Below are 26,342 nucleotides of genomic sequence, written 5' to 3'. Positions count from 1 at the left end.
TCGTTTGTGGCTCAGCTTGATTCTTTTCATTTTCTGAATGATGAACATTGTGCTGCTGGATGAAGCAAAAAAAAAACACAGTTTGAGTTTCTGAAGGTGACACTATGTGTTTAGCTGACTGCTCAACTCACAAGAATTACACACCTGTCACCTGAGCCATCAGACACTGGGTACTAAGAACAGAACAGGCGTCAGAACATGAGACAAAGAGCTGCAGAACAGATTTTATCAGGACTGGGACTCCAGTGTATATTGTACGAAAGGAGCAACTGACTTTAAAAACATTTATTTTAACTAAACCTTAAATAAGTTACAATAATTAAAATAAATATACAACTACAAAATATTCAGACAAAACACACAGGTACAGTGGAACAGGACATTCTGTATTTTTTTCTTTACAGCTTTAAATGTTTCTGTTGTTTGTAGCTTTATGTCTGTTTATCATGGAAACGTTAAATATCTCTGATATATGCTACTGATCTGGAACATGAGGAGTGTCCGTCTCTGACCAATATTACACTGGCTGTTAAGGGGGGGGGGGTTGGTGGTGTCAGGAGGGGGGGGACACCACTCCCTGTCTTTGGAGATGTCTCAGGATGTCCAGGATGGAGTCCAGCTCCAGACGGAAAGCCTCTAGCTCTCTGCTCTTGTCCTGAGCCACATGCTTCCAGCGCTCCACCTCTGACTGCTGATTGGCCTCCAGCATCTGCCATGATCCACCAATCACCTGCAGGCAGAGGGACGCATAGTCACTGAGGTTAGCCTGTATCTCTTCAGTAAACGCTTCAGGCTGTTCAAATGTTTAATAGAACAGACATGTGTCTAGACAGGCACCGTAAAGAAGTGTGTCTCAATAAACAAGTGATGCTCTGATTCAGACTTTCTGGTGTGTATTTTGCTGCAATGTCCTGTTTGTGTGACCTGAAGTTTGTGTGCACAGTGTGGGGAGTAGGTTAAAGGTTCAATAACATTTCACAGTAACATTTGGGTTTGACTTGCCATTTGGACGTGTGGAGCAGAGGAAGCAGCTGATCGACAGCACCAGCTCTGAAAAAGCTGGTCGTTAATGTGGCACCTGGTCTGGAGCTGGTCTCATTTTGTCTACTTGTCACTAATTCTGTCAACCCTGCTACTGCAGGTGGGGCTCATGTGTTAATGAAATGATACTGACATTTAAAAGTCATCGTGAATGTGAAAGAAAATCGATGGTAGAGTCACTTGTTCCTCTGTTGTCTGACCCACAGCTGTAGTTCTTGTTTGTAAAGAGGCAGAGGAAAACAAGGCAGGTTCAGGGAAGCTTTGTGTTACAGGTTGGAACTGGTGGAACAGGCCTGTGTGGCTCACAAGAACAACCCCTGACCCAAAAGCATCTCAAAACTGATTTTACATGAAGAGAAAAGGGCCGAGTCCAATAAAACTTTATCTTAAAACATATATAAAGAGTAAATTGGGAACCTGCTTCAGCTCCTTCTCCCTGTGTTGATGTCTGAGCTCCATGTTGAGGATCTTCCTCTCCAGGCTACAGAGCAGCTTCACCTCTGGGCTCTGAGCTTCTTTAGCTTCCTTCAGGTCCCTCAGCAGTCTGCTCAGCTGGAGGAAAGAGTGACTCATATGAACAAAATACAAACCAATATAATTAAGGTTTAATCTTAAAATGAAAGAATAATGTAACAGATACTCCTTTATTGGAAATATAGATAGTTACAAATGCTGCTGGACCAGAGCCAGTGAGGAGCAGAGGAGGACTCCAGCTCTCTGATGCATTGAAATGATACTGGGACAAATCACATGTTTTGTGCCATTTTGTTATTCAGTGACACATGTATCTTCCCCCGAATTACAACTCAGGCAAATCAACTGGGTCCTAATGTGAGAAGGTGTGGAAACACATCACAGCTTTGGGTTTAATTCTAGAAACCAATGGCTGTGCAATTTAAATGAAAAACTAGGATCCTGTTAAATTAACCATCACCAACCCTTCGCCAGCTGCTCACCTGCTTCTGCAGAGCATTCTCTCGAGTCTTGGATGTTGCCAGAGCTTCTTTAGCTCCCTGCAGCTCTTTCAGTTGCTCTTGCAAATGTTTGATCATGATCTGCAGGTAAATGTCAAGTTACAGGCAACAGAAACATGGTCAGGACCTGCTGATGATGTGAGACTGGTTGCTTGGTGAACCTGTACCTCCTGAGTGTTGATCTTATTGGCCTGTTCAGCAACCTTTGAGGAAGAGTGTTCCAGGGCATGGGCGGCAGACTGCTGGTCTAATACCCTCAGGTGTTCTGCCTGCATGAAGGACATCTGCTCTGCAGTCTGCTCCTTCAGCCTGAAAGACCACATTTTATCCTGTAGCTCACACACACTGACGCTGTGCAGAAAACATCTGATGTGTTCACACAGACACACATACCTGCACAGCTCCTCTTTGGCTTGTGCAGCATCAGCCTTCAATGCCTCCTTCTCTTGTTCACTCTTCAGCTGCAGCAGCTCCAGACGTTGGGTCAGAGCCTCATTCTCCTGCAGAACCTCCGAGATATGACTTCCTGTCACAAGGATGCAACGTTAAATTGGAACATTCAAATATCTTAAAGATCTCAAATTTTACACTTTTCCTGTGTTTTATTTGAGATGTTGACATCCATAAGAAGATATATTTGGTTTTAAGGACCAAAAATCATCTCAGTGTAGTTTTACATCTCCTCTCTCAGGCTCTGGAGCTCTAGTAACAACAGGTTCTGAGCCTCTCTTCTGAGAACCCTGACTGAAAACCACAGTATCCAGGCAGCATGTGAAAGATGTCAGGAACTAATGAGCTGTTCTGCTGAGGCCAGTGGGTTCATACGTGTGCTTGCCTTTGATTATTTGATACTAACCTGTAATTTAGCAAACATAAATATCTGGAAATACCTCCAACACAGACTCTGCCTCTTTCCAGAGAGGAGACACATCTTCTAATTGTGATGTGAGGAAGAGTCATGGAAATTGAAGCACCCAAGATCACAGGTTACAAACATCTGCATTACATGACATTTGGTTTGGGTTTGACTAAAGCAGAGGAAAGTCGACCATAACAAAATGTGCACATTTTGTCTTCACCTGTGAAGACTGTGGGCTGGTAGGTCTTCTCATATTGAGCAGCTGGGACTTCCTCTCCACACGTCTCTCTTGCAGGAGCAGAGGGGGTCTTGGTTTGGCCTGGTTGTCGTTTGGTGTCTGCAGAGTGGGTTTCTGGTCGTGGGCCGGGGACAGACAGCATGCTCCTCCTCTCCTTCTGCAGTCTCTCCACTGTGCGGCTCAGCTCCTGAATGGTTCGTGTTTTGGCGGAGAGCTCGTGGTTCATCCGCTCTATGCGAACACCAAACGCTGCCTCGGTTTGACGCTGGCGTCGGCCTGGACTCGGCTGGGCCTGCAGGGGGGTGGGGGTGTTTACATCGGTTAGTTTCTGTCCTTGGCTTTAGTTAATGACCTTAGTAGCTCCTGTGCTGACCTTGTTTTTGAGCTGCTGCTGGAGAGACTTGATCTGCTCGTGGAGGGATTTCTCTCTCTCCTGGTGGGCTTCCTTCACCTGCTGTAGCTCCTCCTCCAGAGTTTGAACCTGGGACATCAAGGGATTGGTCCCAGCTGCTGAGCTTTCCACTTCAACCTGCTGTTTCTGCTCCAGCTGCTGCTCCAGCTCTGAGATCTGCTGCTCGTAGCGGAGCTACAAGGAGCACACAAACAGAAACACAGTTACTGGTAAATTCTTCTGAAAGTTCATGTTTTCTGTTATTTCTGTTCATTTCATTTCTAACACATTTGGTTCTTAGGATATTAAACACTCCACTATTATCACCAGCTGTCTGTGTCTGAGAGTCAACCAAAACAGAACCAAAGGTTGTGGGTCAGACAGCTACAGCAACACTCCGTGAAGCTGAGGGGAGCTGCAGATTCAGGTGATAATTCTCACTATGAGGAATCCCTTTCACATTGTCACAATGCTTTCACACTGTTATTTGATGCATTGTTATTATAAAAATGATTATAAATCAAGAACTGCAGAGAAATAAAATTAACTTTACAGAGTTTTTGCAGAATAAAATCACTGCGTAAAAATCTTTTTAAAGTAATGACTTTTCTGGTGAATGTGGTGTAAACCCTTGTGTATAATAGGTGAACAGTTGATTGAGGATCTGATCCCTTGGGATCCCTTAAATGTTACACTCACTTTGTTGTCTCTTCTCTGGAGTTTCTTAAGAGTAAATCTTAAAAGTTAGATTTTTGTCTTTTTCTTATTATTATACTATTTTATTTTTATTTTCAAAGTGTAACTCAGTGTCACTACATCTTCAAAATGTTGCTTTAATAATGCCATCTAGAAATAGATAATTAATATAGGTTCATCTGACAATGTCCTTTTAATTATCATAGATCAGTTATAACACTACTGACATAACCATTTTATTGATTGCAGTTGCACCTTGACCCCATGGAAATGTTGCTCCATGGCCCTCAGGCTGTGTTTGGCCTCCTCGTCATGGTTCTCCAGCTCTGCCTCCAGACGCTGGACCTTGTTCTCCAGCAGAGGGATGATGCGGCTGGGCGGAGACGTCCTCACAGTGCCCACGTCCTCAGCAACACTGGCTGCAGCGTATATGAGAGCAGGCAGCGAGTTTGGGTTTCTGTGTCTTAGTATCTGCTCCAGCTCCTTCACCTGGTCAATAGAGAAAGACTTATCAAGTTGTGTGGTGAGGCAGTCTAACAAGTCTGACTGATTAGCCTGTTTGTGTGTGTGAGAAACCTGTCGCTCCAGTTCCTGCATCCTCTTGGTCTCAACTGATTTCTCTTTTGCCTTTTTCTGCTGCTTGCTGCCTCTTTTGCCCACTTCCATTTTCAGTTTTTCTACCTGAAATGAGGACAACCTGTTATTCCCAGGTCAGTAAGCAATGTTAAACTGTTACTGACGTTCTGCCCCATATCACAGCACATACTACATGGTTTCTGCTCCATTTGCAGCTGCAGCCTCACATAAGTTGTTGATGCCCACAAACAGTAACACAATGTCCCTGCACTCTGGGAAAAACAAAAACAAAAAAACAACTGTAATCAAACCAGTCCCAGCCTACAGGCCTGTAGCTTTAACCTCTTTAACCTTTGTTTCCCTTCATAGAGAGCAGATGAATCCAGTGTTGATCCCTGGCAGTTTGCATAGAAGCACAGGAGGAGCAGCACTGATGATGCAGCTTAACAATAATCAAACAGAGGTCCTTCTTACTGGTCCACACCACAAGCACCAGCTGGGCTCACTGGCTGCGATGCAACACATTCTAACAGAAATTTAGGTGTTATATTTGACTCAAATCATTCATCTCCTAAACCAAATCTCTTCTGTCCTCCACTAACTTGGAGAAGGTCATCCATGTTTTTTTTAATCTTTTCCAGATTTGTCTATTGCATTTGTGTATTCCTGCCTCAGTCAGAAGCAACTGTCACACCTACAACTGGTTCAGGACCTCAGGACACAATTCTCCAGTTTAATTCTGGACAAATGTCAAGGTTAATTAAGCATCTGACCCCAGTTTGTAGAGCCACAGCAAAGGGACTGAATATTTTTGTAAATGAGAGATTTCAGCTTTTGATAATTAAGACATTTGTAAAAACATGTTTCTCCTTTGTTACCATTGGTTACAGACTGATGGTCAAAATGGCAATTGCATCCACTTAAGATTCAATCTACAAGAAGGTAAAGTTTGCAAGTGAAGGGGGTTGAATAATTCCTGAAGCCAGTCTGTATTTTTCAAATGTTCTTTTTAGTGATTTCAACCCCACTGTTTATATAAGGTGAGCCACTGATTACAGCACTGTAGAGCTTTAGATATGATCTGCACTGGTGAAGCCGTGTTTCATAAATTGATTATTCAGCTAGCCCGGGTTTCCTTTAAAATGAACGTACAATGATCATTATGTGACCAAATGGAAGTATACAAATACTATGAATGTTTGTGTTAACCCAGAGACAGGAATGTTTGTATAGATTAGACCGAAGGTGAACGAAATGAGAGTTGGTGAAAGTGGAGCCTCACCTGCTCTTTGAGTTGACGGATCTCTGCTGTAGCAGCCTTCAGTCTGCCAGCATCTCTGTCCAGCAGCTCCTGGTTCTCAGCAAACCACTGCAGCTTCTTCTTCAGGGCTGACACTTCGTCTCTGTGCTTGTCCTTCAATACCCTCATCTCAAAAGTCTTATCACCTGACACATTTAGAATAGATACAGTGTAAAGGTCATGTAAAAACAGCCTCCAATCTTTTAATATCCAGCAGCACTGCTCTGTATCCAGCCTCACCTGAGGTGGAGATGACCTGGGCTTTAGCCAGGTCCCTCTCTTTCTTTGTGAGCTGCAGGTCGACCTCCAGAGCCTGCTTCTCTTGCTTCAGTCTGTGAATGTCCTCAGACAGCTTGTCATCTTTCCTCTGCACACGGACACATATTTATTTTTTATTTTATGATAAGTGGGGGGCCTGACACAGATATTCGTTCTAACAGTATTTACTGACCTGAAAAGTGTTTATTTGAGCTAACAGATCTGTAATGCGTTGAGTGTGATCCATTAAACAGACATTTCCCACAGGCCTCGAGGTTTTACTCAACTGCTCCCTGATGAAGATGGAAAAATACCATAAAGAAAACAAAAACGTGGAGCAACACATTTTATAAATAAGTCACAGTTCAGACAGACACACACCAGAACTGACCTTGTGAAATCCAGCTCACTCAACAGCCTCTGGTTTTCATTAAACATGGCCTCCTCGTTGGCTTTACTCTTGGCCTGCTGAGCCTTTATCTGCAGACACAGCTTCTCATTTTCCTGCAGGTGTAACAGCACAAATAATATAAACACAAGAGGAAAAGAATAAAGACAACTACACATCATGCAGTGCAGTAGTTTCATGTGGCATCCATCTTCAGTTCTTGTGGATGTAATTCTTCACAGTTGTGTATTGTTGTGTGTGGGTTACAACTTATCAGGTTGTTTTACTTCACTGTTCCCCATATTGAGTTGGATTAACACATTGTTATGAATTTGATATGCTGCAGAGGTGAGAGATCATCATCAGGCATGTTAGTGGCACGTTACTCAATGTTATGATACAGAAAGTGCATTAAAAGCAGAGTTGATGAAATCGAGGTCAAAGGAAGAGCCACAGACAGATGAAGGACTGACATGAGCAGTGAGGATAGTCAGAGTAAGATCAGTCCACAAACCTGCTGGTAACCTTTAATGAGCATCTCCTGCTCTCTCATTTCTTTATCCATCTGTTGGAGCTTTTCTTCTGTTGCAGCATCTGAGGCTTCAACCAATGTCCTCCTCAGATTGGCTTCTTCTGCACTTCGCAGCTGAGGAGTGAAAAAAAAGCCAGCTTAGTCATTACATATTGAGGCACCACTGTTCAGTACTAACTATCTGCAAATCTGAAACAACATATTTTATCTACATACACACAAAGGCTACATTCAGCCTGCATTAATATTACTAAGGTAGCACAACAAAAGAGCATCACTGCTTTCCTTTATTCCTCTATTTAGCCCTGCAGTGTTTCGTGTAATGTCTATGGAGAGAGCAGCGCTGGTGTGCAGCTGCTGTGGTAGCAGAGTTTGGACAGTATTTGGGTACACTCTCTTCATTTCCAGCATGAACAAAATACTGCTGCTTTCTCCTGACAGCTCAGCAGAGGTGTACATTACCGACAACGCACAGCTGGATTTGGCTGCGTTCAATGACTGACCAGTCTCCCCCACTGAGAAGCACCTCAATGATATGATGCTGGCACCACCATGCTTCACTGTAGTGATAATATTCACAGGTGGTGATAGTGCCTGGTGTTTGTCAGACATAGCACTTGGAGTTCTGCCAAAAGGGTTCAGTTTTTATCCTCTAAATTTCCAGAGTCCTTTAAATGGCCTCAGGCAAACTGAGACAGTCATCCTCCTCTGCAGGGGAACTCTGAAGCTCTGATAGAGAGACCTCCCTGATCAGGGCAGGAGTTGACTGAATTTGATGGAGTTCACCTCTATGTCCAGACACATCTCACGGATAACTAAAGCAAACTGGATGCACCTGACCACAACTGGTACAACAAAGGACCTGAATACTCTTGTATATAATAGATTTAAATTTTCTATAAAATGTTTTCACTTTGTCATTATGGATTATCAAGTTCAATTTTTGCACAATGAAATGCACAGAGGGGTCTGAATACTTTCTGAGTATTCTCCAACCAGCACAGCTACAAGGTATGAAATGAATATTTTGTTTTGGAAGAGTTGTGAGTGTGTCTGTGCACCTTGCTTTGAAGAAGGTAGTTCTGCTGTCTGAGTGAGGTGAGCTCCTCTGCTCCTTCTTTCATCATCTGTAGCTCTCTCTCTTTCTGAGCCAGCTGGACTCTCAGCTGCTCCACCACAGAGCCGTCCTCCTCCATCTGCAAAGCCACATATCAACACCCATTTCAGACCAACCGTGACCTGTGGTCAATCCCACCTGACAGTGATGATGATAAAGAACAAACTGTCATAGAAGAAAAGCACTGGATGCCATTTATGTACACAGAGGTTCACAATTCATATTTCATTTGCTCAGGCAACACTGACATAATCCTTCACTGGCATCCCATTGCAAACATTGACAATTAGGGCCAATAAATTCAATTAATCTGAATCTGCTCAATTTGCACTTTAAAATTGTCTACACCATTAGAGTCCAGTTGTTACAATTTCAATAAAAAGTTACTTTTTTTTATTGACAAAAGGAAATGTACAATAATTCAGGTGAACAGCAGCACAAACAAACAAGAAAAAAGGTACATCTCTACACAAATATTAACATATTCAATTAGAGGGGACAGAAACCTGGACTATTTTAACAACTGTCTCTATATCTGCAAAACAGGAACAATGCTCCTCCCCTACACCATCTGCATGATCACCAACATGTGGGAATGTGGTGTGCTCTGAATCTGTAGATTTAGTCTCTTCGTCATTCTGGTGCTGAGTCAGCATTATGTAATCGTGTAGATAGTATTATATACTATATGTAGTTATTAAAAGCAAACTGAAGATCTTTTTGCAGGGTTTTCATTTTCAAAGTCAGCCTAATCAAGTCAAGTATTTTCTTACATTGTTCTTTGGAAGATGATGTGTTGGTCTGGTTTCCTGGTGACTGCTGGTGTCTGCCTGCTGCTGGAGGACAGACACCAAGGACTGCACAGACGCCACCAGCTCACTGCTCATCCTCAGACCTGCCTCTGCTAATCACACAAACAGAAAGGCTGTTCAGCACCTTTACATCAAACACACCAAACATTGAACATGAAAATCTAATTTCACAGGCTGAGAACATGAATAGGATAGAAAATCTTGCATTGCATTATAAAGCATCTGTTTCATGATATAATTCATAACGGTATCACTTGTCTGAAATTATCTGAGCACTTTGACAACTCGATATTTTATTTGAGTGCCACTAATGACCTGTGTCATCATCTTTTCCTTGGTCCTTTGTGGATTTTTGTGGACGTTGTTGAGAATGGGTTTTGGCTGTAGCAGCAGCTCTACTGATCCCTGATGACCTGGAAGTCACTGCTGGTCTCCCATCCACTTTCCTGCCTCTCACAGGAGCCACAGTTGGTTTCCTCAATGGAGGTGTAGAAGGATGAGAGGTGGTGGAGCTGTGGGAGGCCTGGGAAACCTGTCCGTAAGTCATCACAGTTACACAATGCTGTACTAAACAACATCAGTCAGTAGAAGAACTTTGCACTGTTTCTGAAAAGCACAATCAGCCAGTTCTAATAAACAAACTCACTTTTTGGCCGAGCTGCAGCAGCAGGGCCAGCCCTACAATCAATCAATCAATCAATCAATCAATCAATCAATCAATCAATCAATCAATCAATCAATCAGTCAGTCACTATGTCTGAGTTGCAGTTTCAGGTGCAAACAGGTTCTATTAGCAAGGTTGTGACAGCTGCAGTGTTATGCACTGTCTCTAGATTTAGACTTTTTTTCAAACAAATTGGGTCTAAACCTGGTCCATGTCTGGACTGTAGGGCTACACCTCTTGTTACAGGCAGTCTACCAAGCCGTCCTGGTTTCCCAGCTGCTTGGGAGCTGCGAGAAAACAAAGTAGTGCTTCCAATACACTGAGCCTTGCATCCATTACGGCAAATGAACTACTTTCGTTACATGTATTATTATGACTAAAGGAGGCAGAGGAAGAACTAAACATAAGACACACTGAGCAGGAGAGAGGGAGGGAGAGAGATCTAACAGCATGTCAACAACAGAAACACCAGCAACTGGAAATAAGACAGTACGCTTCCTGCAGCAGAACAACGAAAACACTGTTGAGAAATAAAGGGTTTCTCCACCATGAAATGCTGAATATGTGGCAAGTATTGTAAAGCGCTTTGTGTGTTCAGTAAGACTACAAAAGTGTTATATAATTGCAATTATAAGTGTAAAGTGCATTTACCATAATGCATACTGCAGTAACTAACACAGCAAACAGGAGCGACTGAAAACAAGGCTTCATACTTAAATACCACTGTGACCAATTCTACATATCAAACAGGGGGAGTTAGAAATAAAGACGAAGCCTCTGATAAAAGTCTGTTACGTTCTGCAGTTTAGGTGAATAAAGGTTAAACTGTTGTGGATCCCAGACAGAGGCTGTGCACTGAGAGACAAAATGAGAAAGTTATTCTGTCTCTTCTCTTCTTAAGTCACATATTTATGTTTATGTTATAAAATCAGGGTCTGACCATAGTTTGTCCAACTACATACGAGGTTTTGACCCTAGTGTTGTTTATATAATTTTTTATTTCATTTTATCTGTGGGATCTATTGTAAAAACAACTTAAATATGAGCCCTGCTGAAATGGAGCAAAGTTTGACATTTGCCTCACCAGTTGTTTCTTCACTTTGCCAGCCTGAGAGGAAATATGAGGAGAAGACTTTTTGTGATCCTCCATCAGCCTCTCTACTTCCTCTCTGATGTTCCATGTCAGGTCATGGTTGCGAGGCTCTGGGGAGCTGGAAGCCAGTCCCTTGGTTCCCTTTATCCCTGCAATATGGTCAGCCTTTCCTGGTCGCTTCACTTGTGACTGTGTATAAATCACATCTGGGAAAGTCCTTTCCAAGGAGCAGGATGTTTTTTCTTCATCAGGTTCCAAAGCACTGTGATCAGAGAAACGCAGTTACACTTATTAAAACATTTTGTGTTAACGTTGTAACAAGCTGTGGATTGGAAGAAGTTGGAAGAATGTGTATTTTTTTTCTCTTTTGAGACACTAAATTGAAAAGTGTCTCAAATAGTTTACCCCCAATTCCAAACCCTTTGGTTATACATCTACTGTATATCTATGTATTATTTCTTCTATAGTCTATATTTTGTCAGACTGAGGACTGTTCCATGTATGAAAGAAAGAGCTTTTAAAGAGGGTGAAAAGAAGGTGAGATTCTGATGTTCGTCTTTTGGAAAAAATCAGCAATTACTTGAGAAATTCAGCAAAGTGTGTACCAATAAAAAAACTGATTTGGAAAAATCACAGCGACAGTAAACAGAGTTAATCCCACCACTGACAGAGTGATGCCCCTGTCAGTGGTGGGATTAACTCTGCTCAGTGTTCATTTGTGTTTTTTCAGGGGCGGCGAGGCAACAGTGGCACATGTTGACCCACTGCCAGTGTGGGGGTTACATATAGAAAACAATAGGAACAGCTGTTTTTACACGCGCTGTCAGGTGGCAGTGTGTTTTGACCTTTAGACCTTTGACACAAGTCATGATTTATAGGTTATTCAAAGCTGGTTTAATTTCAATCTGTTGTCAGAACAAGTCCTTGAGCCCAAACCTGGAAAAGGTGCAGGCTTATTGACAATTAACTGACCTTTTAGAGAATTTTCACATACAAATGGCTCGTTTTCTTAGAGATTCTGTTAAGTTACTATCTATCACCAAATGAGGTAACACAATGGTGATTGAGCCACTGATGAAAGTACTGCAAATCCAGATCTTGGTGGGACATGCATAATGTCCCCACATTTGAAAACCTAAAGCTCTGAGATATTTCATGTAACAACTGGTTTAACTTGTGAATGATCAAAAGAATTTATGATATCATCATTTTGGATAATAAGATAATAAGATTTCACAGCCCTAACCTGACAGGCTGGAGAGTGAACCCTCTGATATGGTCCTCCCCAAGCCGGATGGGCCTCATTAGCTCTTCTGCAGTGGGTATGTCTAAAAACAAACACAAAATAGTTATTCAATACAGTTCAGTCCTGTCATGATCTCAGTACAGTGGATGTGTCCTTCAAAGGACATTGCTCATTGTGACCTTTGGAGAACTGAATACCTAGTTAGCTGAGTCTGTGCCCTCTCACCAATTACATGATCATACCAGAACCACAGTGTTAAAATGGGTTTCCATCCAGGCTTTAAGAGACCAAAAGAAGAATCTAAAATTTACAAGTATGTTTATTTCAACTCAAATGACAGTTTAAACAACAACTAGCAGAGGTAGGAGCATGTAGTGGTGAAAGCATGTCCATGCTGCTAACAAGTACAAACAGTAGAGATTCTGCCTGATGATGTGTAATGATGGGACACTGACAGATGCAAAGAATACACTAGTTGTGTCTTCCAAATGGGGAAAGAGAGGGCTGCAGGAAACTTAAAATGAGACAGTCTTGTTGAATAATGCATCCAATCTACCATTCCCACAAACTGTGTTCACAGTAGGGAAGTATCTGACCTGACTCATTGGTAGAAGCAGGCTGAAGAGACTGTCTGGAATGCTGAGGAGGGAAAGATGGAGACACAGGTCTGTGGATCCTCTCTTCCCCCTCAAGAGATGAGTAATGATGATTATAGTCGTCTGAATCCTCCACAACATGGATCTGTCTGTAGGCTTCATGAAGAGCTTCCATGTCTGAGCCTCCACTCTGCACATATGAGTGGCCTGTACAGAAGACACATTTATTGTACTCAACTAAAAACTATCTAAGATGAAAATAAAATAATCAAGAAACTGCAATGAAGTCATTCTTAGATCTGTTTGATAAGAAACAATCAGAGGCTCAAATATTTATTGTGAAAAACACATTTACTTAAATAACAGTTTGCAGTTTTAGGGAACAACAATCATATCCACCATTCTGATCAAGGCCTTTATGGACTGAAATGTGCCCTAACTTCACCCTATGTGTTCATGTCTGTGGACTGATTTTGCTGTTTCTGTCCTTATGTCTTTCCCACCAATACTGGCCAGAAGAGAAACTTGGCCCCCAACAGCGGGGCCAGCCCTATAATCACAATTGTTCCTGACCGACTCACTCACTGAATGATCATATTTCTACCATTGGTCAGAATACCATGTGACTGAGTTGGAGTTTCCCCACTGGCCGTTGCTCTTTCAAAATTAATTGGTGCAAACAGATTCTATTAGCGGGGTGTTTACAGCCTGCAGAGTTGTTAGCTCGGCCCACTGTTGCTAGATATAGAATTTTTTTTCAAACAAGACTGTGTATAAACCTAATATATGGCTGGACTGTGTATGGATGGTGGCACTTCCAGTTAACTGAGCCTCACCTCCTTTACAGCAAATAAACTACTTTCATTACATATATCATGATGATAAAGGAGACAGAAGAATAACTAAACATAAGACACACCCAGTAGAGAGAGCAGGAGAGAGGGAGGGAGGGAGAGAGAGAAGCCATCAGTGATTGCTAAAGAAGCTAGCAGAACTAAATAGCATATGAAACAGCAAAAACACTGGCAACAAGAAACGAGACATTACACTTACTGCAGCACTGCCAAAAAAGCCCTTTGAAAATACCGCTATGACCAATTCTACATATCAAACAGAGGGAGTAAGAAATAAAGACCTTTCTCTAATAAAAGTCTGTTACGTTCTGGAGTCGAAGTAAATGAAATACAGTAGTTGAAAACTGTTGTGGATCCCAGACAGAGGCTGTGCTCTGTGTGTGAGACACTACATAAGAAAGATATTCTGTAGCTTCTGACTTTCTCTTTGCTTGATCATTTTACAGTAAATACAGCTGAGCACAGTCTTTGCTTTAATTTATGCATATGGTGATTTTGTCAGATGCTGTGTTTATGAAATCAGGATTTTGTCAGTGCAGAGCAGTGGCTTGGAAATGGCTTGGAAGTGAAAACAGAAAAACATGTAAATGAGACCAGCCATATTGTGAACCTGGACTGAAATACTGTACATGAGCACAGAGAGGAGGAGAGAAGCAAGCAGATGGGGCTGGAACCAGTTGACACTAGGCTGAATGCAAATATGACGCGGTTCCACAGCAGTTTTCAACTACATCCTGACCATATGTAGTCCAACCACACACCTAGTCTTGTTTAATTATAGCAGCAAGGAATTAATAAAAATACTGTTTATTTATACAGACAACTTTTCATTTGAATCAGAAGTAATGAGATATTTGAATGAGTTTACACACGTATACATTTCTGGTAGTGAGGTAATTATTCATTAAGTGTAGTGTAATGGTATAAATTAAAAATAAACACTGTGCCATGATCTCAGTGAAATATATTTTTTTCTCTTACCTTTGGTAATAACTGGAGACATCCTCGACTTCTGAAAAGCAGATAATGAAATAATGAACCATGCACCAATATAGTATGTCCATTTGTGACATTACCAAATAAACAAAGATAAAGCTAAAGCACGTCATCACTTTGTGATGACTGATTTAGGCCACGTCCACACTACTACATTTGCCTCGACCAGTTGGGTTTAAGAGGAGAAAGAGGTGGGTGAGGGGGCAGTGTAGTATGTTTGTGTATTCATATGATTGGTTGTTTTTGGTCTTTCATATCTATCTAAATGTCCTTTGTAATGAGCTCTATCACAGTGTCTTGTAATGCACTCCTTAGCTTTCACCCCCAACAACAGAGATCCTCTTTGAAAAGAGACAGGTCACAATCTCCCACCCCTCTGTGGCACAGTGCTCACAATCACAAAGACATTTTCCTGCCCCATCTTGGAGGATTGTTTAAGTGACAAAGGTCCTAAGTTAACAAAGACCACTTTCTAAGTTTTATCATTATAGATTCCAACTACGAACCTCCTCCTGTGGCTCCTTCTCACTCTGGTCATCCTCAAAATCCTCACTGTAGTGTGGTGAGCCTGTAAAGGCAGAGAGAAAAGTTGTGTGTGAAGATTCTCAGTTATCCAGATCATTGTTATCCACGGAAAGTTTAATCGAAGAGAGACCCAGGTATTTAACCTCTGTGGGGTCATTATCAAGGCCACTTACCTTCAAGGTCAAGTGTAAAGAACCATTGTTTTTACGAGTCCCAACAGTGTCTGTGTGCTCAAAAACGTCACAGCTCGTGAAGTTGCTAAAACGAGTGTGTTGTTTTTACATCAATGCCAATCAGAGATGGTTTCCCCTGCCTCCGTGGTTTGGATGCATGCATGAGGTCACATCGTAGGACATCATGGTTTCATCTTTCCAAAGGTACCAAGATGGTAGCTATGTTTGACAGTGTCTTAGGTAATTGAGTTAATGCTGCTGCTGATGCTCCTTGTTTGTGGCTCTTGGGAAGACCACACATCCTCCTCCAGGATAAAGGCGATGGTATTGTTGACGGTCAATGGTTTCTTCAATCTGTAGTTCCCATTGTTTCATGTATTGGTGTCACTGAGTGGGGTGGTAGTGAGCTAGGTTTAGGACCACCCACCTCCCTTATCTAACGTGGTGTTTTGGTCCTTGCTCAGTGACGTCAGAGCCTTCCTTTCGTGGATGGTGAAATTGGAAAGGGGGGCCTTAATGTTGGAATGGGCAGCCAATAAGTTAAGTTGTTTATCCTTATGGCTGATTCTGTTGCTGGGACATCTGGTTGGGTGGTCACAAGTTCCCTTCCTGACACATTGTTCACCCATCTGTCATCTGTTTCATCCTGTGTGGAGTTGTCTTTCTTTTGTCTCCAGGCAGATCGTTCTGTTCTCCTGGTGTTGCTGGCTTGTACTTAAAGGATTTGAAATTTTGGTGTCTGTCTTTCCTTGCTCTTGGTTTCTTAACATTGTTGTGCCTTCTAAATGAAATTGGAGACATTCTCCAAGACTGCCCTGGGCAGATGTGATGTCAGTGTCTGGAGCAAATAGTCAAACTTTTCATTCAAACCTTAAATAGTGAAGTGGACCTGTCTCACTCGCTCATTTTTTTCTCTCCATTTTTCTCTCTTTTCTGTTGCCATGGCGCCGCGGATGGCTGCCTCGGTGTGTTGGTGCGCACTTTTTTGTCTTATTTTCTTTATAAATTCAGTTTTCTGCCTTGGTTTCCGGAGCTCTTTCACCAGAGAAGAGCTCATTAACATCAGAGAAACAACTCCAGAGGATTTTTTCCCCCACCTTTCTTGACTCAATGTGGAATTATTGGACATTTTGGTCAGAGGTCACTGACCGTTGCTCTCGCAGTGAAACGCCGGAGGAGAGGAAAACGTGCCGGTGCGCTTGCGCGTCTCCGCGGACTTCGCACACCGCTCCCAGGTATCTTTCTCTCCAACGTGCGTTCACTGCCCAACAAACTGGATGAACTTCAGCTACTGGTGCAGAAGAACAGAGACTTTTCTTCATCTGCCGTCCTGTGCTTCACGGAGACGTGGCTGTGTGGATCGATTCCGAACTCTGCGCTGGAGCTGGCCGGCTTCCAGCTCTTCAGAGCGGATCGCGACACAGAGCTGTCCGGCAAAACGAAAGGTGGAGGAATCTGCTTTTATGCTAACAGTGGCTGGTGCAGAGACGTGACAGTGATCCTGCAGCACTGTTCTCCTGACCTGGAGACTTTCATCATAAACTGCAGGCCCTTCTACTCCCCCCGTGAGTTCACCTCAATCATCCTGGTCGGTGTTTACATCCCACCACAGGCAAACGTGCAGGAGGCACAGCGGGCGCTCGCCGACCAGATACTTTGTGTGGAGCGGACCAACCCGGACTCCGTAGTTATTGTCCTTGGTGACTTGGTGAGAATCTTCAGCTCCAGTTCTCAGCCAATGACTCTGCTTCTGTTTGGAAAGGGCTCAGACAGATCACTAATTACAAACCTAAACCCCCCGACTCCATTAACGACTTCCGTCTGGCCAACGATCTGAATGAGTTCTACTGCCGCTTTGAAAGACAATGGGACAGGCCTGACACCAACCCCCGCGAGTCCAGCCACCACCTCCAGACCACCAGCTTCTCCTCCCCAACTTTAGCAGGGGCCCTGGCACCTCAACAACTAGCCACATCAGAACCCCCCTCCTCCTCCCCTACCAAAGGAACGTCTCTCTCTATCCTGGAGAGAGATGTCAACAGGCTTTTTAAGAAGCAGAACCCCCGCAAAGCAGCTGGTCCTGACTCTGTCTCTCCATCATCCCTGAAGTACTGTGCTGATCAGTTGTCTCCGGTGTTCACAGACATCTTCAATACCTCACTGGAGACCTGCCACGTGCCAGCCTGCTTCAAATCCTCCACCATCATCCCTGTCCCCAAAAAACCAAGGCCCACAGGACTAAATGACTACAGACCCATTGCCCTGACCTCTGTGGTCATGAAATCATTTGAGCGCCTTGTCCTGTCCCACCTCAAATCCATCACTGACCCACTCCTGGACCCCCTGCAGTTCGCCTACAGAGCCAACAGGTCTGTAGACGACGCCGTCAACATGGCTCTCCACTTCATCCTCCAGCACCTGGACTCCTCAGGGACCTATGCCAGGATCCTGTTTGTGGACTTCAGCTCTGCCTTCAACACCATCATCCTCTGCTGCAGGGCAAGCTCTCCCAGTTAAGAGTGCCTGACTCCAACTGCAGGTGGATCACTGACTTCCTGTCTGACAGGAGGCAGCACGTGAAGCTAGGAAAGCATGTGTCTGACTCCCAGACCATCAACACTGGATCCCCGCAAGGCTGCGTTCTTTCTCCTCTGCTCTTCTCCCTGTACACCAACACCTGCACCTCCAGCCATCAGTCTGTCAAGATCCTGAAGTTTGCAGACGACACCACTCTCATTGGACTCATCTTTGATGGCGATGAGTCTGCCTACAGGTGGGAGACTGACCGTCTGGTGACCTGGTGCAGGCAGAACAACCTAGAGCTTAACGCTCTGAAGACAGTGGAGATGATAGTGGACTTCAGGAAAAACCCAGCCCCACCCACCTCCATCACCCTGTGCGACTCCCCCGTGGCCACTGTGGAGCATTTCCGCTTCTTGGGAACCACCATTACATAGGACATTAAGTGGGAGCTGAACATCAGCTCCCTCATCAAAAAAGCTCAGCAGAGGATGTATTTCCTGAGGCAGTTGGAGAAGTTCAACCTGCCAAGGACTGTGATGGTGAACTTCTACACCTCCATCATTGAGTCCATCCTCACCTCCTCCATCACCATCTGGTATGCTGCTGCCACGGAGAAGGACTGCAGACTGCAGCGTATCATCCACTCTGCTGAGAAGGTGGTTGGCTGCAATCTTCCGTCCCTGTACACCTCAAGGACCCTGAGGCATGCAGGGAAGATTGTAGCTGACTCCTCCCACCCTGGACACAAACTCTTTGAGTCACTCCCCTCTGGCAGGAGGCTGCGGTCCTTCAGGACCAAAACCTCTCACCACATAAACAGCTTCTTCCTGTCTGCTATATCAGCCTTATCAACAAGGCTAGAGAGCCCCACTGTCACTGATCCCCCTGACCCCCAATTGCACCAATCACCAGCACAAATTCCTTGTATGTGGAAACATACTTGGCAATAAAACTGATTCTGATTTAGGAGAGAGGAAAAAAGACCTGATTGAGATGAACAGAGGGAGAGAGAGAGGGTGAGTGATGAAAAAACCAAGGAAGTTTGCCTCTTACCTGGAGAGGTTCTCTCTGTGGTCTCTGGGACTCTGGCCTTGCTTTCACCATCACTCTGCTCCTCTGCTTCTTCAGCTTTCCTGCAGGACAGATATCCATCTCTCACAATGCAGTGACAGCCCTGAGCTTCAGGCACAGAGCAGCAGCAAAGCCACTGCATTACATACCCCATAAACACGCACAGGGTCTGTAATTGCTCCATTCATTTGGCTATTGTCAAATCACATGAGGCGTTCATACCTTTAACTTTTAATGAGATGAAGTTACTTAACCAACGCAATATGGATAATTGAACTGGTATTTGGAACCAAAACATTTCTTACAATTGTGTACATTATTGTCATCCTGTCTGGTGGAAGACCCCACCAGATTTATCTGTTTCAGTCTCTTAGTTGAAGTAATATCAGACCAAGACCATTTCCATACCTGAGGTTAGGACCTATGATAGAACTAGTAGAGTCCAGCTCTCTGTTCAGCTTGGAGTAATCTATTGTTGATGAGGCTCCTGCTTCTAGTTGGGCGAAAAACCGGGCTTTCTCTTCTTCTTCCTCCAGAGTGTCCAAGCCCATAATGCTCATGTTCACAGCTGGTGCCATCACCGAGTCTGCACACACATATAACAAGAACACACATTAAAATCACAACTGTGATTATTCTGAGCTGAAAAACTGACAATCTGCATGAGAATAAAGGAGAAATGTGAGGCGCAAAGTCCCCCATTCAGACAGGATGTGCAACACCAGAGGGACTGAGCCCTAAAGGCTGCTGTGTACTTCAATGATTTACTATTTGGGATACCTGATCGCACTGAAAAGCTCTTTTACTCTTGTTGGACAAGTTAGAACATTTTTGCAACAAGCAGTTTAAAAGGTTTAAGCCTGTGCTCTATAGCAACTCAGACTCTTTTTACTCAAGAAGTACAGCATGTAACTGGGCATTTTTAAATGCAGGTCAACTCACTGCAGACAACAGCCAGATGTTAGTGGGGTTTTTTGTCAAGTGTAAAAGGGGCTTCAGTTCCATTGAGAACCCAGTTCTTTTTTAATCAGGAACAGCTGGAAGCTGGAAGTAATGTAAAAATGACACCTGGGTGAGCACGCTACTTTCTGCCCCTCTTCCAAGCTGTGATGTCTTTCTGAGTGCAGCACAGTCCTGTTAAAGTGTGCTGCGCTGGTTAAGGGTCTACAGAAGATCTGCACGGCAGGTCGCAGCTCACTTTTTAAATCTGTGGCAACACTCCCTCCACTGCATCTTTGTTTATGTGTGTGATGCCCCGTGCAGTTGTGTGTCTGTGTCCTGTCAGTCTGAGTCAATTGCCATTTTTTGGTGGGTGTACCCTTGTTTAACCTGCTTCCACCTGCTAATTTTGGTGTAAAATGTGTATTAGATGTTGTAATGAGAGAGGAGAAATGCATCACTTTGCAACTTTCCCTGCTTAAATTGTCAAGTTTTCAAGTGGTCTTCTGATTCTTATGTCTATTTTCAATTCAATAAACAACCTACCAGTCCCATGTTGTCAGACATCACAGGACACAAATATGATGCATGCAGACAAACTGCTCCAAACAGAAGCACACTTCTGTGCACTGTGGACTCACCCTCTGTCTCGATGTTGTCTCTGCTGAGAACAACTGCCTCTAACCCTTCTTCCCTCAAACCAGTGTCTCTTGGATCCTCATCCTCCTCTCGAATAGGGTCAGACTTCCTCAAACACTTCCTGAAAGATTTCCCAGAACCCAGCACTCCTGGACAAAATTGTCAATGAAAATCTTAAATGAGGTTTGTGTTACTTAATACGACACATGTAGTTTGGTTAATCTAACAACTCTGAGATTATGATTAAAAACTATAAATACACAACCTTTTTTATTTTATTTACAGGTATCTATATTAGTGTATTTATTTATCTTGTGCCAACTGCCATTCAATACCAAGGACTGTCCATTTTTCATATTCACACTGCTAATACAGGTTGCATATGAAGACAAACACAAGACACATCAAATAACTGAGGAACTGTGGAATCCACAACCTGAAGAACTGAGGCTGTTTTAAGAGTAAACAGAGGCACTACCCACTGTATGTATGGTGTTTCTAATAAAGTGCTCAGTGAGTGTAGATTAGGTAATTGATCAATTGAAGAATATCAGCTGTAGGTAGGTGTTTTTGTACTAACTAGGACCACTAGTTAATCAGACCTATATGAATCTGTGTTTCAATCTTATCCTGACAAATGTTGAAATAAACAAATACAATGTGTGAATAATTACCTCCAAGTAAAGTTCAGCATGAATATTCAACTGTATTTACTCAAGCCTCAGGGAAGAGCAATAACTTCAGACTTTGTCTCTAACTTTCCTAGCCCTTAATAAACTAAAAGTGCGTCTGTGTCCTTATTTATGTCAAGATAAGTAAGAAATGAAACTCTTACAGGACACTCAGTGGACCTTTATTTCACTCAAAGCCCCACACTGCCACCCAGTGGCCTTTGATGTACAGTACACAACAACGCTGAGTAGCCCCACAGCTGCAGCAGTGGTTAGGAGGTGCAGAGGAGCAATACTACCAAGAACAATAACAGAAGGCCCACCGGTCATCCTCGAAAAATGATGCCACACGCAGTTCACTATTCATACAATGTTACATTGAAAAATAGATGGATAAGTGCTTCTGACTTGGCTCAGGATTATCTGTGGAAACTGCTGCTTCAGTGACCGATCAGTTAGTGTGATGGACATTGCATGAAGTGAACCGTCCAAGAAAAAAACATTACTCACAAAATGGCACAAAACTGCAAGAATAAACTTTGCCAAGAACATGAAAAGAGGCCTGATGAATATTTTTGGGCTCAAATTTGGATCAATGAGATTTTGAGCTTGGAAAGTGATATTCACAAATATTTCCAGAGCAAGATGTAAGTAATGAGAAATTCACATGTGTACATGTGTAGAAATGATTTATATTTGTAAAAGAAATACTGTGAGGAAAATAAGTGAACAAATCTTGTCAGTGGTGATGTTACAAAGAGACCGTAAAGAAAAGTGCTTTGGTCAATATCTGTGCTGATACACAGCTGAAAACTGAGTGTAAAACTCCAATTACAAAGCCAAGTCCAATCAGAGGGCTGTGAAGCACAAGTGTAATTTCGCTGTAGTTTATAAACACTGTTGCCTATTGGTGTTTATCACGTGTAATTAACAGTTTTATTTCACTGTCACTTTTGTCAGGCACAAAGCCACAGACCACAGCCCTGAAGCGGCTTACATGCAAGAAAGATACAGGTAGATGAAGAGACACTGCTCAGGCAGCGAGTTCCACAGTTAGTGAGAACAGACATTAGGACAGAATTATCCTTCTGGTCCTTGAAAAGACCAGAAGGAAAATTCAGAAGGATAATTCTGCTTCAGAACTTCACCCTCACATTGAAGTTTAAACCCCCCCCCCCCACTCAAAATCACACAAGTGACCTATTTTGGATTTAAAACTGATTTTTAGTAAAAGATGTCAAGTTTGCACTCATGAACTCAAAATCTAAACAATTATCAACAACTTTCTTGCTCTAAACAACAAATGGTGACAGCAGTGAAACACATCGGTGTCATTATAAATGTAAAGGGATGTAGTCAATAGCAGAAATACAGTCCCAGTGTATCTTAAATATTAAAAGAAATTTCCTCCAGCTCTGTTATCAGTCTCTCCCATTCTGCCTTGATATAACCTCCATGCGCTTGTGGCAGGAATACATTTTGAGTTTCAAACTAACCCTTTTTACTAAGTTACTATCTTACAAAGCTGGTGCAACAGCCTGCCAATAAAACCTGAAAACCAGGCATCAAATTTTTTGTAATTATCCATAATATTAATTCAATATTTGTGACTGAATAAACAACAATCAAAGTTAGGCCAATCATTAATTATTATAAAAACTGAGTTAATCCTCTTATCAGGATTGTGTGTTCTGATTCATCAGATTTAATGCAACAGTTACAAGAATACAGAAAAAAACAATTATAGTAACATCTTGTTTGAGTTCTAACTTTGTCAGAAAATAGACCAAATGCACTGATTTGAAATGGGGCTGTAGACAATATACATTTAATTGTCCTAAAAGTATCCAACATATCAACATAAATAGTGGCACTAAATTTTCTTGTTGAGTGAATTACACACATTTAACCCATAATTGCTTCCATACTCAATAAAGCTATGAACAAACAATATGTCTGCAACCAAACTTTACATAGTGTATCTACAGCAAAGAGGAGGAATGCTAATGCTGCTCTCTCTCAGGATATTCCCGGGTCAGCCACTGACCTCTATTCTCCACAGACTACTTTTATGGACATTTAATGACTTTCAGCTGTTAGTGGCAGCCATAAAATCCTATAACATATGCCTACATTTTCCCTTAGTTCCTTCCTGGACTACAGAGCTTAAACACTGACACAGCTGTAGCCACTGACATTATACAACTTCATTATGAAAAGCGCCAGAGGCTAACATGTCCAGTGTGATATCACAGAGAGTCCTTTCCTCATTATTACCTCTCCCTGTTCCTCCGCCACTGTGTTCGTCATCTTGCCACCATAACACTGCAGCTTTTGGGGCTGATTTCTCACTGCGTTTAGCACAGGGCTGCTTCTCAGAGGCGCCCAAATCCACAGAGTCATCTGAAACAGACTGACAGAGAATCAGGTTTAAGTCAGAGAGACGTCTTCAGGACAAGACTGTGTTTTAAACCATGGCTTCATTTGTCTTTTGTCTCCATCTCAGATCTTAAGCAGATATATGTTTGTCCTTTGAAAAGACCAGATTAACAGTGACTTTAAGTAAACATCAGCTACTTGTTTTTCTTTTAGGTTTACAGTTCTTTCAAATAAGACAAGTTAACATCCAGTCAGTGTTTTAATTTGTAGGAGAGTTGGAGTTGGTGTGGATTGGACAGAGGCACACACATCCTTCCAGGGTCACTAATTTCAGGCTGGCTTGTCTATGACTCTGATGTTGTTTATGAATCATATTAACATTTACAAATGAATGATTAATTCCATTCTGCACAATTCATGCAACCCTTACACAATCACAAGATAATCAAACACTACCACAGTAACCTGAAGAGGATGTCATGTTACCTCCTTTAAGAACAGCTCAAACTGTTCATCCAGCTCCTCCTTGGTCAGTCTGTGAGACATACTGACACTGTCCACTCCATCAATCAAGAGGAGCCCAGGCAACTGATGTGAAGAAAAAAAACATTTGGCAAAAGAAATTACACATCATGTGCAAACTATATCTTGCTGACAAAGGTTCTCACATACTTTAAACCTAAATGTGATAAGGTGTAATGTGGTATTTATTGGTACCATACAAAATACAGTAATCAATATGAGGTTCATTCATTTAGTTTAAGAGGGAAAGACAGTGAATCTTGAGTTGATTTTTTTTTCGTTTTTATTGTTTCAAAAAACGTTTCATGTTTCAAACATGATGCAGAAAAAAAAAAGTAAAGTCAGACTGTTGCTGCTGCCAAATTGGAGACTAGAGAAGAGAAGTAATTAATTTCTGACAAGGTCAATCTGACTGAAATCTTTATTTCTAATCATGGGAAATATTCAACAGTGTGTGGATCATTTTTCTAATAAAGACATCAGATGATTTACTTTTTATTTCCAGTTATGGCTGCAAAGTCGCCTCATTTTATTCTGAGCTGCAGTAACGAGTGAGTAAAATCATTGTCAGGAATCCTGTTGGGATTTAAGAATCTTTGTTCAATTAAAATGACGTGATCATTGTTATAATGAAGTTATTCAGTGTGATAAACTCTCCCTCTGTTTGTTAGAGGCTCTTTTTAAACCAGATGGTTAAGGAAAGCCTCATACAGCATAACAATTCGGCTGATCTATAAAAAAATATCTGTTGCTCTATATTATTTGAGAATTTGTGGTAAATTATTTTGTCAATGTCGGGATCCTGACTTAATGAATACGTAGTATTTCCCAATAATACTACTGGTCAGTAATTTAGGGAAGTTAAGGAGTTCAGCATAAGTTGCCAAGGTGATTTACCCCAGCAGGAAGCAAACCACCGTCGTAGGACTGAAAACCAAGGATTAAACCTGAAGTTACTTCATTAACCCAAATCCTGCTTCGTATTCAAGGGCTCAGGAGCTCCACAATGTGGTTAAAAGAAAGTAGTCCGCGGATTGTATGTAAACCACTCATACAATGGATTTTTACTGAAATATTTTGCTGCTCGCCGAAAAATCGTATGCCAAATCTTTCATATAAACCTTACGATTACTAAAACGAAGGTCAGTGCACCACAACACGGTCTAATCTACGAACACGGATCGCCTTTTTAAATTACATTGAAGAGTGAACGAGAGGTTGTCAGCAACTGCGTCAAGCGACAGAATAAAACAGTACCACTACCGGTCTCAACTGTCAAAATAAAGCCGTACCCAAAAGCGTCTCCTACATTTAAATTCCGTATGTAAACCTTTAGCTAATTCTGATTTGATGAATTACCAAATGAATTGTTCCGTCTTTATAAACAAACAGTGGACTCAATGTTGCCTTAATTAGTTTAGCTTCAAAAAAGTTCATCCTAAAACCTTCGTTAATACAGGAAAAACACTGCCGTGGCGTTTCCCTTATAAATGTATGACCGCCACAAAACGGCAGTGTAGTGGCGTACCGCACTCCCATTTTGAAGGGAGTATCGCCTTACTTCCGGTGTTTTGGGAAAATTGACACAGCTAACAGTAGCTTAAGTCATACATCTCCTTAGCTGGCTAGGAGAAAAAGCTAACTTTTCCACTTATAATAATACACTACACTATCATTGGCATACATGTATAAGTTTAGTGTCGACAGAACTCACATGAAATACTCAAGTTTTGCAGCTTTCTCAAGTCGACAGGTAGTTCTCTTGTTTTGTTTTTAATACAGCCATGTATTATAAGACCTTACAATACATCCATGGGTCGTTCCCGCGAGGACACCACTCGGGTGACAGACCGACCTAATTGGTTTCTTCTTCTTCTTCTTCTTCTTCTTCTTCTTCTTCTTCTTCTTCTTCTTCTTCTTCTTCTTCGTTTTAATGGCGAATTGGAAACATGCGGAGCATTGGAGCATTATCGCCACCCACTGCTGAGTTATACAGTCTTTGTATTCTTACTATCCGTCCAGTCAATGTCTTGTAGGTAAGTGAAAATATCTTTCAATAAATCATTCTCAAACTCACATGAAGATTGTTTTAAGATCCACACATTTAATCCCTCTGCTCCTGCTGAGTTCTTAGGTGTCTTTCATGTGCATATTTTGGGTTAATAAAAAAAAAACCAGACGTTGCACAGTCTGATTTCAGATGTCATGACTGCTGATGACAGAGTTTTCATTTGGATGCTTTCCAGTGAGATACAATGATGAATGTAGT

General features: G+C 42.3%; 1 protein-coding gene and 1 long non-coding RNA gene across 8 annotated transcripts in view; one reads left to right on the top strand and one right to left on the bottom strand.

Annotated features, from left to right (window-relative positions):
- The window catches only part of LOC139613731 (uncharacterized), a 353,034-nt gene that overhangs the window by 73,171 nt on the left and 253,521 nt on the right, over positions 1-26,342 (top strand). The gene's annotated exons all lie outside the window — the stretch shown is intronic.
- cep162 (centrosomal protein 162) lies at positions 271-25,996 on the bottom strand. Of its 7 annotated transcripts, none has more exons than XM_071469465.1 (28): positions 25,788-25,995; positions 24,038-24,139; positions 23,450-23,585; positions 20,504-20,650; positions 19,332-19,509; positions 18,906-18,985; positions 15,138-15,199; positions 14,617-14,647; positions 12,782-12,988; positions 12,186-12,267; positions 10,931-11,201; positions 9,498-9,714; positions 9,144-9,274; positions 8,315-8,449; positions 7,236-7,367; positions 6,725-6,837; positions 6,527-6,626; positions 6,316-6,442; positions 6,058-6,221; positions 4,776-4,880; positions 4,455-4,688; positions 3,486-3,698; positions 3,095-3,404; positions 2,409-2,541; positions 2,183-2,324; positions 1,998-2,096; positions 1,459-1,593; positions 271-730 (listed from the first exon to the last, which is right to left on the bottom strand). In XM_071469465.1, exons 2-28 carry the CDS (start codon positions 24,095-24,097, stop codon positions 554-556), a joined length of 3,921 nt encoding a protein of 1,306 aa, XP_071325566.1. In that variant the 5' UTR covers positions 24,098-24,139; positions 25,788-25,995; the 3' UTR covers positions 271-553. The 7 variants fall into 7 exon arrangements, 6 of the variants coding, with proteins under 6 accessions (XP_071325566.1, XP_071325568.1, XP_071325567.1 ...); XM_071469467.1 differs by having other exon boundaries at positions 9,144-9,271; XM_071469466.1 differs by lacking the exon at positions 25,788-25,995 and adding an exon at positions 24,971-25,776.

Source organism: Trachinotus anak, unplaced genomic scaffold (assembly GCF_046630095.1).
Source record: "Trachinotus anak isolate AG129_WGS33_773 ecotype Australia unplaced genomic scaffold, CSIRO_AGI_Tana_v1 ptg000032l, whole genome shotgun sequence".
Lineage (NCBI taxonomy): Eukaryota > Metazoa > Chordata > Actinopteri > Carangiformes > Carangidae > Trachinotus > Trachinotus anak.
This window is presented reverse-complemented; position numbering and strand designations above follow the sequence as displayed.